The sequence below is a fragment of the Stegostoma tigrinum genome, chromosome 2, assembly GCF_030684315.1.
Source record: "Stegostoma tigrinum isolate sSteTig4 chromosome 2, sSteTig4.hap1, whole genome shotgun sequence".
NCBI classification, from domain to species: domain Eukaryota; kingdom Metazoa; phylum Chordata; class Chondrichthyes; order Orectolobiformes; family Stegostomatidae; genus Stegostoma; species Stegostoma tigrinum.
This window is the reverse complement of record NC_081355.1, coordinates 69,021,301-69,036,606: the sequence shown is the minus strand read 5'-3', so window position 1 is coordinate 69,036,606 and position 15,306 is coordinate 69,021,301. Positions and strand designations below refer to the sequence as shown.

Here is a 15,306-nt window from a genome sequence, read left to right as displayed (position 1 = left end):
ACCCTTGCGGTACACCACTAGTAACTGGTCTCCAAGATGAACATTTCCCATCAACCACCACCCTCTGTCTTCTTTTAGCAAGCCAATTTCCAATCCAAACTGCTATATCTCCCACAATTCCATTCCTCCGCATTTTGTACAATAGCCTACTGCGGGGAACCTTATCGAACGCCTTGTTGAAATCCATATACACCACATCAACCGGTTTACTCTCATCTATCTGTTTGGTCACCTTCTCAAAGACCTTATACTTTTATCATCATAAAAATTGTGTTTTGAGACCATGTCGACAGATAGTGGGGAGAAAGGTTCAATAACAAATTGGGAGTGGCAAACAAATTGTGGATGTATCTTGTACAAGTCCACACAATGCAAAATGATTCACTAGCTGTATTATTTATGATAAATTTATACTTTTAATATGAATTGTGCTTTTTTTTGCATAAAAGCTTTCAATTTTGAGGACATTGCCCTGGCATTATTTCTAAAATAACGTTTGAAATTTGGGGATTCAAGAGTTCAAATTGTGCAGTCAATTAAGATGTATAAAGAATCACATAAGTTGTTGCTGAATAGCTCATGAAGTTGAATGGTTCAAATTTGGTTTTGGCTTTAAATTGAAAATAATTGCCTCAGAGGGGGACCTCCCAAAGTAGAGTCAGAACCCCAAATGGGATTGCAAAATATAAAGTTATGGTCCTCAGCTCTGAGGCAGCAGTGGTTGCCATGAAGATCTGACCAAGTTGTAAAGCTGTGCTCCCATGCAAACAGAGCCCAGCTTTCTGTCGCCTCCCCCACCACCGCACTCTCAGTTCTAAGTGAGGGATCACAACAGTTTTCTAGCTTTGATATGGGACCACAGTCAGAAAAGATTTCGGAAGCACTCTTTATAGGAAATGTAACAAAGGCTCATCAAACTTGATTTCTGAGGTGGAGGGATAGTCCTATGAGGAAAGATTGAGCAGGGTAAGTCGATATTCCCCAAAGTTTGGAAGAATAAAGTGTGATCTCATTTGAACGTACAAAATTCTTAAAGGATGTGACACCCTTTGTTTCCCCAGGCTGGAGAGTCTGGACAGCCACTTAGGATTCAAACGAGGAGAAGTTTCTTCACTCAAAGGGTTATTGACCTTTAAAAGTTTTCTACCCCAAAGATCTGTTTCCAATGAGTATACTCAAGTCACAAATGAAGAGACCTTTGACAACTAAAGGAATCAAGGGTTATGAAGACAATGTGGGAATGGGTAATTACTTGATTGGAACAAATGATAAAACTTGAGGGGTTGATTGGTCAATTTATTTTATTACATTATGATTACTAGACAAAATGAAAGGAAACGGTGAACAATGGGTATTTAACTGGACTACAAAACAGATGACAAAACTGCTACCCCATCAGCATGTAGCATTCCTATTTTCAGCAATTTACCAGCAAATGTATTGATTTGATGTATTGTTATCTACTTAATTTACTAATAATCAAACATTTTAAAAATACATTGTTTTACTGCTGAAAAATAAATTCTGTGTACTTCATAAGCCACACACTCTGCTCAGTGAATTAGTTAGACATCTGCCAACATTATTTGAAAGTTATCTTTCATTTTGTTTAGGACTGGAGAGCTCTGAAACAAAGAGTGAGCTGCAAACAATCAAAGGAATCCCATCTCCTTCTGTAACATCTTCCCTTGCCAGCAGTGATGAGTCAGATGTGGTTCAGTTGAAGGATATTGTTTGCTACCTATCATTACTAGAAGGAGGACGACCTGAGGACAAGCTGGAATGTATGTATATTGTGCACATTTTTAACTTCATCTATAGTAAAGCTGTTGGATGTTAGAGACATGGAATTTTCTTTGAGCTTTAGCCAATTATCAGAGGAAATGAGGATAGATTTATAAATGGTAATGTTGTTGATCAGGTGCTAAATTTAGGACCAATTGAGAGAAGCCAAGATGATAATTCTGTGGATGGCATTGTTGTTTTGCATTGCTTATCAATTTGACTGCTGAGCGTACACATGATAACAATTAATTTTAACAGAATTTGTGAGCAGCATGCCTGAAAATGATTGGCTTGGAATAATTGTCACCACTAGGCCACATTATAAAATTGAGTCTACAAAGTAATAGAAGATGATTGTTATTCTGGTCTTCCATGCCCGCATGTATTATACACATGAAGGCTTCCCTCTCTGTGAATAAAATATAGCTATTAAAATAGCTACCAGTGCAAAGTGTCTTCCCCTTACATTGCAAATACCCAGCAAAGTTATGATCAGGAGGTTTAAAGAGTCAATAAGACTCCATAAATCTTTTAAATTGGCTGACTGGTTTTCATAGTTCCTTGGAAATTAGGTGCAATGTACAGGTTCAAACGACATTCTCCATATTCAGCTTCTAAGAGAAAATTGTTGGATTCAACACAGTGTTTCTTAGGGAGGCAAGAGACCTCAAGTAACGACAAAAAATGGCGATGGAAAATACGAAACAATTGGTGGGTAAATTTATCGTGGCACTATAAATCACAGTTTCCAATGTATGTAAAATAGAGATACTGGAGATTTGGAGCATATGTGGAGAGAGAAAAACAAAGTTAATGTTTCAAATGATCAAGACTGGAAACAGTTAGAAGGAAGTGACTGAATCGGGGCAAGGGAGGCAGAACAATGAAAGGAAAGGTCAGTGATATAGTGCAAATCAAGAGCAATTAAGTGATGAAAACTTTTATAGCACCTGGAAAAAGGAAGTGATATTGGAGGAAGTAAAAAGAAACAACAAAATGTTCCTAGAAGAGGCGTGAATGGATCAATCCTGAGTAGTTGTCACACCAAAACAGTAAAGTAAATAAGATGTAACTGAACAAGTAAAAAAATTAGCAAAGGAGAAAAATAAAACAAAATGTGTGTTATGTTCCAATCTAAAATTGGTGAATTCACTATTGGGTTGCGAAGGATTTAAAATGCCAAATTGAACATTTATGTGTTCTTTCTGTAAGTCAGGTCAAAGAGACAAGTCAGACTGGGTGCAAATGGAGAACAAACCTGACAAGTGACTCATATTTCGAGGTGATGCTTGTAGACTGAATGGAGGTTTTCTACAAAAATCTCACTTAGTCATGAGGTACTTCCTCCTTCTGTAACTGTGCCACGCAGTAAGGTAGGACAGAAGTAATATGTGCCTGGTTATCTCTAATTAAGAGGGAAATGTGAAAAAGGTACAGTAACGGAAGGAAGGTATGCTGAGAGTGAATGAATGTGAGCAGAACAAGCAAACATGCTGGAAAACAAACACTGGTCCAGTCTATGAAATAGGTACATGACCCTGAGCACAAAGGATTCCTCATAGAATCCTGACAGTGTGGAAAGAGGCCCCTCGTCCCAACAAGTCCACACTGAACCTCAGAGCTTCCCACCCAGACCCATCCCCTTCTAACCCACCTAATCTACACATCCCTCAACACTACGGGCAATGTAGTATACCCAATCCACCTAGCCTGCACATCTTTGGACTGCAGCAACATTTGCAATGATAGTTGTTACTGCAGCTTAAGGTGCAGCACTGAAGAGCAGAAGTATCCTATGAGAGATGTGTTGTGATTGTTCTAAGGCTGAGTCCTTCTTCAGGTGTCAGTGAGAGAGGTAGTATTAGACACAGAATTTATAAGTAAAAGATAAAAGGTTCACACCGCTTATGAAGATGTACTAAACGAACTCCGAACCCACTCAAATTGACCTACTACACTGATTATGTTGAGAGACTTTGCTGCTGCTCCTCTCACAAACTCCTCAATCATCTTATACACCAGCATGTACACCTGTGTGTGTGTCTGTGTGTGTGTGTGAGAGAGAGTGAGAGACAGGGTGGGGTGGGGCATTGATGGTGGAACTGGACAGCCATCTGAGGTGATGAGTGTATACAATGTGCTGCCGGCAATGGTAGTGGAGTTGGATACTTAGAGACTTTTAAGCAATTGGTGGATAGGCACATAGAGGATAGTAAAATGTAGGGTATTCAGGGTAGTTTGATTTTAGTAGGATAATAGGTTGGAACAACATCGTGGGCTGAAGGGCCTGTACTGTACTGTTCTTTGTTCTTTGTTCTATGTTCTAACCAACCCTACAGCAAGGGCCATAACCTTGAAATTGAGATACAGTCCATTTTCTCAGCCTGAACTCAAGATACAGCAGCACAGTTATGAGACACTGCCAAACAGACAAGGCAACAGGACAACACCATCGACATGGACACCAAGAACAAGAAACTGGAGAAACTTTGCATCACCACCATCAATAACCAAGTCTCCCTGGTCCCTTAGTTGAAAGCAGTACCACTATGGGAACAGTTCATCATCAACTTACCCGACCACACCCTTCAACCAGATGAGTTCGAAGTTCTCAGCCGAGGACCCAATTTCTGCCCCACCACCAAAATGGACCCCATTGGTCTCATAGCAGACATGGCGGAATTCATCAGACGAATGAGGCTCTGGGAATTCCTCCAAAATGCCAGCAGTGAGTCCAATGAGACAATCAACAAACTGGATGAGTCGAAAGCGTGGTCCATGGAGGGGTTTGGGGGGGAAGTTGAATTGGACCTCTCCGGAGGGCCGCTACCCGGGGCTTGATGGATGTGCGTAAGCCATCACGTGATGCGTGATTGTCAGATTTATCAGCCGCACTCACAAGGTTGTGCAAAATGTCACCCAGGAACAATGCAATGCCATCCATGCTCTCAAGACCAATCACAACATTGTCGTCAAAGCAGCAGGCAAAGGAGGATCCTCCGTCATCCAGAATAGAACAGAATATTCAAAGAAACATACCGACAACTGAATAACCAGGAACACTACAGGCAAGTACCTGCCGATCCAACCAAAGGACGTACCTGTCAACTGAATGGACTGTTCAAGACTTTTGATCTAATCCTTCAGAGTAGCCTACACACTGTCATCCCGTGTAGTGGACTTCTACTGCCTTCCAAAGATAAACAAAACCAACACCCGTGGATGTCCCATCATACTAGGCATTGGGACCCTGTGTGAGAACATCTCTGGTTATATTGAGAACATCTTGAAACCCATTGTACAAGGAAGACCGAGCTTGTGTCGCAACACTACAGATTTCTTACAGAAACACAGCACACACGGACCAGTTGAACCAGGGACATTCCTCATCACAATAGGTGTTTTGGCACTTTACACCAGCATCCCCCGCCACAACAGCATCGGTACGACAGCCTCAGTATTCAATACCAATGACTGTCAGTTTCCAGATGCCAACCTACAAGTCGTCTGCTCTCTTTAGGGGTAGCACGGTGGCTCAGTGGTTAGCACTGCAGCCTCCAGGACCAGGGACCTAGGTTTGATTCCAGCCTCGGGTAACTGTCTGCGTGGAATTTGCACATTCTCCCTGTGTCTGCGTGGGTTTCCCAGTGTTCCAGTTTCCTCCCACAATCCAAAGATAGATTAGATTAGATTCCCTACAGTGTGGAAGCAGGCCGTTCAGCCCAACAAGTCCACACTGACTCTTGATATATCCCACCCAGACCCATCCCCCTATAACCCACACACCCCTGAACACTACGGGCAATTTAGCATGGCCGATCCACCTAGCCTGCACATTTTTGGACTGTGGGAGGAAACCGGAGTACCTGGAGGAAACCCACGCAGAAACTCTGCACAGACAGTCGCCCGAGCTGGTATCGAACCCGGGTCCCTGGTGTTGTGAGGCTGCAGTGCTAACCACTGAGCCACCGTGCCGCCCCACTGCCCCAAAGATGTGCAGGCTAGGTGGTTCAGCCATGCTAAATTGCCCGTAGTGTTCAGGGGTGTGTGGGTTATAGGCGGATGGATCTGGGTGGGATGCTCCAAGGGGCGGTGTGGACTTGTTGGGCCAAAGAGCCTGTTTCCACACTGTAGGGAATCTAATCTAATCCTCAACCATAACACCCACACTTCAACAACCATTTCTTTATCCAGACCCATAGAACAGCCATGGGAACCAGATTTACTCCCCAATACACAACATTTTCATATACAGGTTCGAACAAGACTTCTCTGCTGCACAGACCATCCGACCAATACCAGATACATTAACGATATTTACTTCCTTTGGATTCATGGCGAGGAATTACTGAAACAACTGCAGAGCAATATCAGCAAGTTTCATCCCACGATCAGACTTACCATGGACTACTCTTCAGAATCAGTTTCATTCTTGGACCCATGCATCTCCATCAAGAACAGACATCTCAGTACATTGGTCTACCACAAGCCCACAGCACTTCTCTAGCTTCCACCCCAAACATATTAAAAAGCCACCCCCTGCAGACAAGATTTACCCATGCACAGATTCTGTTCAGATGAGGAGGAATGAGATGGACCCTGGAAGATGTCATAATAACAGGATATGAAGCTCAATTCACTGATCACCAATTCCGACGTGTCACAGCGATAAACCATAATGACCTCCTCAGAAGACAGACCCGGGATGCATCTAATTGAGCATCCTTTGCCATCCAGTACTTACTGGGAGCAGAGAAACTACACCATGTTCTTCGCAGCCTTCAACACATTATCAATGACAATGAGCACCTCGCCAGGAACTTCCCCACACTTCCACTTCTCATCTTCAAACAACCACCAAACATTAGACCATTGTTTGCAGCAAACTACCCAGCCTACAGGACAACATCCACCATGATACCACACAATCCTGCCACTGCAAAGCTCTGCAAGACATGTCAGATCATCGACGTGGACACTACCATCACCCGTGGGGACACCACCCACCACGTGCGCTGCAGATACTCATGTGACCCGGCCAACGTTGTCTATCTCATACACTGCAGGCAAGGATATCCTGAGGCATGGTATATTGGCGAGACCATGCAGATGCTACAAAAGCAGATGATTGGACACTGCCCATCGCCAGACAGGGATGCTCCTTCCCATGGGGGAACACTTCAGCAGTCAAGGACATTCAGCCTCAAATCTTTGGGTAAACGTCCATCAAGACAGAATTTGGGATACTCAACAACACAGAGTCACCAAGCAGTGACTGATAGCCAAGATCATTTACCCATGAAGACAGCCTCACCCAGGATCTTGGGCTCATGTCTCACAACAGGTGACACTAGTCCACTATACACTCTCCCACATGCTGTGTACACACAGTCACTTACACATGCACATACAATCTCTCTCTCTCTCACACACACACTCATTCACTCTCTCTCTTCCTCTCTCTCTTTCACACACACCCGCTCACTCTCTCCCGACAAACCCCCCACCCCCACCCAATACATGTGCATGCGCACGCGCACACACACACACACACACACACACACACACACACACACACACACACACACACACACACACACACACACACAGAATCTATGGAGTGAATTTGTATTTGCAGATACATTTTATTTTGTTTAAAAAGCACAGTTTTCACACAGTCAATGTGGGATTTTATAAATTACTCCTAAAGAAATAAAGCTGATCTAACTCCAAACTAAAACACAAACTGATTCTAAACAAGGTCTCATACCTGACATTGTCTGACCTAAAATGTCACCACTTCTTTACACTGATAAAACCTTTAGTTCTCTCAGGACAGTAAGTTGAAAGGAATTCGGGATTTACATATACATATTAATCAATTGAAACCTTCTAACTGATTAAAGATTTAACAGCATCTTATGTTTGTTTCATACATCCTCATCAATGTGTGACCCTTTGATCTTTTACTTATAAATTCTGTGTCTGATACTAACCTCTCTCACTAACACCTGAAGAAGGAGCGAGGGTCCGAAAGCTTGTGTTTTCATATAAACCTGTTGGACTAGAACCTGGTGTAGTGTGATTTCTGACCTTGTCCTTCCCAGTGTAACACCAGCATCTTCACATCATGTTTGGCATCCAACATGTGTTTCTTAGATCAAAGTCCCTGGGTTGCATATGGTAGTCACAGAGCTCATTATAACTTTATCACATGGACTCCAGAGGTACTTTGGATAGAATCTATTTAGCTTCTCTTCCATTTTTCCTTTTACAATTATAAACTATCTTGTCTCTGCCTCTGATAAAACAGTATTTTTCTTTGGTTTTCCTTCCTTTTTGCACTCCTGTACAAGTTTTTATGAGCTATTTTCATGCCTCTCATTAGCTTTCATTCATGTTCTATTGTCTATTTATCATTCACATTTTCTTGCTTGTTGAATTCTGAATTTCTCCCAACTTGATGACTTACAATTTGTATGACAATTTTATAAGTGATATCCATTGATCTCCTGAGATAATAGGAACTGCAGATGCTGGAGAATCCGAGATAACAAAGTGTGAAGCTGGATGAACACAGCAGGCCAAGCAGCATCTTAGCAACACAAAAGTTTTTGTGCTCCTGAGATGCTGCTGGGCCTGCTGTGTTCATCCAGCTTCATACTTTGTTATCTCCATTGATCTCCTATTAACTTTAAATTCCCTTGGTACATATGGCACTCTCACCTTTCCTGGTGGATATTTTGACCTCATAGGAGTGCCTGATTTTTTTTAAATGATGCAGTCTTTAAGTACTAGCCATTGCTGTGAAGTCTTTGAACAAAGATATTTGTATCCTTGATAGTCATTGTTGAGGTGCTGGTAGATTGGAGGTTAGCTAATGTGGTGCCATTATTTAAGAAAGGTGGGAAGGAAAAGCCAGTGAACTATAGACTTGTGAACTTTGCGTCAGTGCTATGTAAATTGTTGGAGGCAAATCGGAGGGACGCTATTTACACGCGTTTGGAAAGGCAAGGACTGATTAAGGATAGTCAACATGGCTTTGTGCACGGAAATTGTGTCTTGCTAACTTGATATAGTTTTTTGAAGAACTGACAAAGAAGATTGATGAAGGGAGACTGGTAAATGTTGTCTACATTGACTTCAGCAAGGTTCCACACACTATACTAGTTATTAAGGTTAGATCACATGGAATCCAGGGGGGGCTAGCCAGTTGGAGGGTGGGAAACAGAGGGCGGTGGTGGAGGATTAATTTTCGGACTGAAGGCCTGTGACCAGTGATGTGCTGCAAGGATCAGTGCTGGTCCACAGCTTTTCATCGTTTATACAAATAATTTGGATGTGAATAAAGAAGATCTGGCTAGTATGTTTGCAGATGGCACTAAAATTGGAGGTGTCGTGCACAGTGAAAGAGATTACCTTAGGATACAATGGAATCTTGATCAGATGGACCGATGGGCTGAGGAGTGATAGATGGAGTTTAATTTAGATAAATGTGAGGTGCTGCATTTTGGTAAGACAAACCAGGGCAGGACTGGTGCAGTTCATGGTGGAGCCTTGGGGAGTGCTGCCAAACAAAGAGAGCTGAGGGATGCAGGTGCATATTTCCTTGAAAGTTGACTTGCAATTGGACATGGTGGTGAAGAAGGCACTTGGCATGCTTGCTGTCATTGGTCACTGCATTGACTATAGGGATGTCATGTTGTGACTGTACAGGACATTGGTTAGGCCATTTTTGGAATACTGCATTAAATTCTGGTCTACCTGCTATTGGAAAGATGTTGTTAAACTGGTAAAGCTTCAGAAAAGATTTTATATGGATGTTGCTGGGATCGGAGGATTTGAGCTATAGGGAGGGGCTGAATAGATTAGGACTTTTTCCGTGGAATGTCGGAGGCTGAGGGGGGCGACCTTATGGAGATTAATGAAATCACGAGGGGCATGGATAGGGTAGTGAAAAGTCTTTTTCCCTAGTGTGAGGGAGTCCAAAACTAGGGGGCATGAGTTTAAGGTAAGAGGGGAAGGATTTGAAAGGAACCCAAGAGGCAGTGTTTTCATCTAAGAGGTTGGTGTGTGTATGGAGCGAGCTGCCAGAGGAAGTGTTGGAGGCTGGTACAATTACAGCACTTAAAAAGCATCTCAATCGATATATGAAGAGGAAATGTTTAGAGGGATATGGGCTAAATGCTAGCAAATGGGACGAGATCAGTGTAGGATATCTGATTGACATGGAAGCATCGGACTAAAAGGGTCTGCTTCCACGCTGTAAAACCTTATGACTGTCAGACTGTATAACTTCTCCTCATGCTGTCATAACTGCCCTGATTTTGGTTTTATTTTAGTCATTATATTGGGATGTGGATGTCGCTGACTGGCCACCATTTATTGCCTGCCCTGAGTTGCCCTTGAGAAGTTGGTGGTGAGCTCCTTTCTTGAATTGCTGCAGTCTGACTGCTGTTGGTAAACCCACAACGCAGTTAGGGAGGGAATTCTAGGATTTTGACCCTGCTACATTGAAGGAACTGTGCTTTTATGTTAGGATGGTGGGTGGAGGGGAACTTGCAGGTGCTGGTGTTCTGGTGTATCTGCTGCCCTTGTCTTTGTAAGGAGTAGTGACCATGGGTTTGGAAACTGTTGTCTGAAGAGCCTTGGTGAATTTCTGCAGTGCATCTTGTGGATGGTGCACCCTATAGCGACTGAGCGTCGGTGGTGGAGGGAGTGAATGCTTGCGGATGTGGTGTCAATCAAGTGGGCTGCTTTGTCCCGGATGGTGTCAAGCTTCTTGAGTGTTGTTGGGGCTGCACTCATCCAGGCAAGTGGGGAGTATTAAGACCATAAGACCATAAGACATAGGAGTGCAAGTAAGGCCATTCAGCCCATCAAGTCCACTCCGCCATTTAAATCATGGCTGATGGGCATTTCAACTCCACTTCCCTGCACTCTCCACGTAGCCCTTGATTCCTTTTGAGATCAAGAATTTATTGATCTCTGCCTTGAAGGTATCCAACCCCACTTTTGCCACTCCATGGCAATGAATTCCACAAGCCCACCACTCTCTGTCTGAAGAAATGTTGCCTCATTTCCGTTTTAAATTTACCCCCTCTAATTTTAAGGCTGTGCCCACGGGTCCTAATCTCCCCACCTAACGGAAACAACTTCCTAGCATCCACTCCTTCTAAACCATACGTTATCTTGTAAGTTTCTATTAGATCTCCCCTCAACCTTCTAAACTCTAATGAGTACAATCCCAGGATTCTGAGCCGTTCATCGTACGTTAAACCTACCATTCCAGGGATCATCCGTGTGAATCTCCGCTGGACACGCTCCAGGGCTAGTATGGGGCCCAAAATTGGAGACACTCCTGAGTTGTGCCTTGGTGGGAAGTTAGGACATGAGTTACTGGCTGCAGCATTCCTTGCCTCAGACTTACTCTGTTGCAGTGACTGTACTTATATGGTGAGTCCAGTGAGTATCTAGTCAATAGTAACTCCCACGGTGTTTATTATGGGGGATTCAGGGATGGTAATGCCATTGGCAGTCAAGGGGCAGTGGTTAGATTTTCTCTTTTTCTCTTATTGGCAGTGGTCATAGCCTGACACGTGTGGTGTGAATGTTAATTGCCACTTTTTAAGAAAGTTATTGTCTGTACGTGACAAAGGACAACACCTTCCACTTGCCAACCATTTTAACTCCCCCTCACACTCTCTGGGTGACATGTCCGCCCTGGGCCTCCTCCAGTGTAACAATGACATTACTCGCAAACTAGAGGAGCAGCACCTCAATTCTGCCTCAGGAGCCCACAGCCCAATGGCCTGAACATAGAATTCACCAGTTTTAAAATCTCCGCACTCCCAGGTTTATCCCACGTCCAAACCTCCCTCTCATCCCTGCTTCCTTTACCTGACACAACCCGTCCATCTTTTCTCCCCACCTAATCCGGCCTACCCTTCCCACTGACCAATCCCCACTACCCTTACCTGTGTCCACCTATCACATCCCACCTACCTTCCCCTAGCTCCACCCCTCCTCCTTTATTTATTTCCCAGCTCGCTTCCCCCTCTCCCATTTCTGAAGAAGAGTCCAGACCCGAAACGTCAACTTTCCTTCTCCTCTGATGCTGCCTGGCTTTCTGTGTCCCTCCAGCTCCACACCATGTTACCTCTGACTCCAGTATTGGCAGTTTTTATTATCTCCATCTAGCACTATTGCACTTTCTCCCCTCTTTTGCCGCTCCTGTGCAGCTGAGCAGCTTGGCTTCTGCCACATTGCTCTGATGAACCATCATCCTCACTAGGATCCAAAATGAAAAACTAGTTCACGAGTGAGATAAACTCTGAGGGCTCCTGCACTACTTGCTAAGTTTTCCTTAAGACCTATCAGACCAGCACGGGTTAGGTAGGCTCAGGTGCTCGTGTTTGGTGATGTTAGACATTTGCAGCCTGTTGAAACTGGAGCTGTTGCCAAGTGAATCTTGCGGCACCGCTTCCCTCCGTCAAAGTGATGACCATCCTTAAACTGTCCAGTGATCTCCATTCCCTCTCTGCCTGCATGCACTTAATGGGCTTTGGGCTCACTTTGCTAAATCTACTATTTATGTAGTTCTCAGCTTTGTGTGGATACCACACTGACTCTGTCCATACTTGAGTTCCAAAATCCAGAACTCAGATTTCTGCAGCTGCAGAGCAAGGGAACAGGCTTTTTTTCATTCTTGCTGTGCTCCCAAAAAGAAAAAGCAGGGAGAGAGCACCCCCTGTGGATTACTTACAGCTACTGCTCCCTCACCATCAACTGCAATCTGAAATTGTCAATGGTTGTACTGTCGGGAACAATAATTTGGTGAACATGATTGTAGGTGAATCTTGGTAAAGTACTGGCACAGTAGGAAGTCAGGTGAGACTTGTGACTCCCACTCATATTTACCTACACCATGTTAGGCTGCTGGTGAGACCAGCCCCCAAAGAAGGTCAGCTGTCAATTTTAATGTATTAAACGGTCAGCTGCACCTCTGTTCTTGAGGATTTTGAAGTTTGCCTTTGGTTCCAAGGGCTCTCAGCTTCTTGGAATTCAGTAGTGATTGCAGAGTGCAAAACGAAGAAGGAGCTATTGAGGAATTGGAGTTATGAAGAGGAAGCAATGCCAATAAAGAGTCAACCCTCAAAGCTGTTTTCTTGCATTCTTATGAGAAAGGCTTTGATTTTAATATTTGTGTTGAGAAGTTGTTTTGAAAATGTTGGGAGTGGCGTTTATACTTTGCATGTTTGGTGGCCTGACCTGCACTTTGGGAACTCTGATCTATCAGGTCAGTAATGGGCATCTGTTATACTCTCTGATGAAGGGTCTAGGCCCGAAACGTCAGCTTTTGTGCTCCTGAGATGCTGCTTGGCCTGCTGTGTTCATCCAGCTTCACACTTTATTATCTGTAATACTTGGTCACTTCAGAACTCAGCTGAAGACCAAAAAGACCAGCAGCTGCACTGTCAACAGGCTGCCGACTGCTGTATTTCCACAGGACTGAGGGCATCAACAGAGAGCTGCAACATGCAGGAGGCCATCACCATCACATAGGACCACAGCAAGTGGGTTAACTCTGAGCTATCAGACCAGCAGGGCTTCGGTCGGCTCAGGTGCTTGTGTTTGGTGATGTCAGACATTTGCAGCCTGTTGAAACTAGAGATGTTGCCAAGTGAATCTCGCAGCACCGCTTCCCCCTTGGCTGTCAAAGTGATGACCATCTTCAAGATCTTTCATATTCGATCCTACCCGATCTCTGCCGAAGACATTCACAGGATTTTTGCAGTGTGCCTTTGATAAAGAGGGATGGCTTATTTATCAGGGCTGTCAACTTCAGTTGTGGTAATGCCAGTCTGAATTAGGTTTGTAGCCACCACTGACTTTCCCCAGGCATCCAACATCATCGCACGCGCGTGTACAAGAGTTAAAATATATCTCAATTACTCCAGCAAGTTTATCAGCTCCAAGGGCTTCCATTTCATCAGTGCTTGGCTGACCTGCAACAGTGCTGTATTCGGAGGTGGGTACGAGATTCCCAGGCAGCTCCCATGATGCTTTCCTCAGACAGACGTCTGTCCTCCATAATCAGTAAATTTGTGCACAAAAATTTCCCACCGACAACGGCACACTAATGAGTAAAGAACCTATCTATTGTGTTGTGGGATCCCATTGGGTTTACATAGGTTATAAATCTTCAACCCGTCTCTTCCCGCCCCCTCAACAAATACTTAACTTTGAAACCTTGCCATTGATCTTTCACACCCACCTGAGCAGAGAATGAGACCTTGGAAGAACAGCACCTCTGACAGTGTAGTACTCCAGTCCCCCCACTCCCTTTGCCACATCACCATATCCTAACATACTGCATTATGCGCAGCTTTTGGTGCCTTTACTGAAGGAGGGGGTGCGGGCAGCAGTGTGAAGGTTGATGAGAATTAATCTCTGGGATGTCACAAATGTTTTATGAAGACAGACTGAGGAGAATGTGTCTGTGTTCACAATGGTTTCAAAGAAGGAAGGATGACCTATTTGAAACATATAAAATCCTGACAGCTTGTGACCAGGTTGATGTAGGCAAAATATTTCACTGTTTGGTGAATCTAAAGTCGGTGGACATAATCGCAGGATAACGAGGAGACCATTTAAGACTGAGATAAGGCGGAATCCTTTAACGCAAAGGGTATGGATGTTCAATCATTAAACATGTATGTGACAGAAACTGAGAGATATCTAGAGACGTTAAAGGAGATTGTGATGATGTGCGAAGGTAGGTTTGAAGTAGATCAGACATGATCTAATTGCTAGGTGCAGCAGGCTCAACAGGCTGAATGGCCCAGTCCTGGTTCTATGTTTCAATGTCCCTGTGTTACTTATATGTGTATCTGTACATGACAACTCTTGTTGTATGGTTTTATACCCACATCTGTGAGTTGGGGTTCAAAACTCATTGGTCAAGAAGAAAGCAAGTTCAAGAACATTTTCAGGCTTGGGCTTCTTTACAATGCTCTCTATTACATGTTAAGGTTAAATATTGCAATACATGGAATTCAGAGATGAGTCTGTAAGCTCACTGATGTATTATTGAAATTCTATTCCATGAACTGTATTTCTTAATGCTTGTATATCTACCTCACATGCTGCTCTGCACATTTCTTTAACACCCATATGGCTAGACTTCAGGCTTCGGATTGGCTCTTCATATGTTTCTCCCTTTTCCTTTCATCGCGCTCACACCGTGCTCTTTGTGCCCAGTGGGGAGCAGCTCAATGACATTGCTGCAATGATGCTCCAGGGCTCTAAACATGATTTGATACTTTCTGACCTTTCCAAACACCCTCTGAATGTTTGTGTATGTGCATGTGGTTCAGGTTACTGCACTGTTGTCTCAATATTGAGAAATCTTTGCTCAAGAGCTTTTAAAATTATTTGTCATTATTGTCACACATCGTGTTCTGAAACTAATGGGTCAGCCTGACAACGACAATCGATAGATGATTATGTTGCTTGGCA

At 43.7% G+C, this 15,306-nt stretch overlaps 1 protein-coding gene across 4 annotated transcripts in view; it reads left to right on the top strand.

The window, feature by feature from the left end:
• Positions 1-15,306, top strand: part of dgkb (diacylglycerol kinase, beta) — a 752,355-nt gene that overhangs the window by 168,349 nt on the left and 568,700 nt on the right. For all 4 annotated transcript variants that reach the window (XM_048520589.2, XM_048520551.2, XM_048520559.2 and 1 more), the window contains exon 6: positions 1,614-1,784. In XM_048520589.2, coding sequence (XP_048376546.1) covers positions 1,614-1,784 — 171 coding nt within the window. The remainder of the gene's footprint in view (positions 1-1,613; positions 1,785-15,306) is intronic.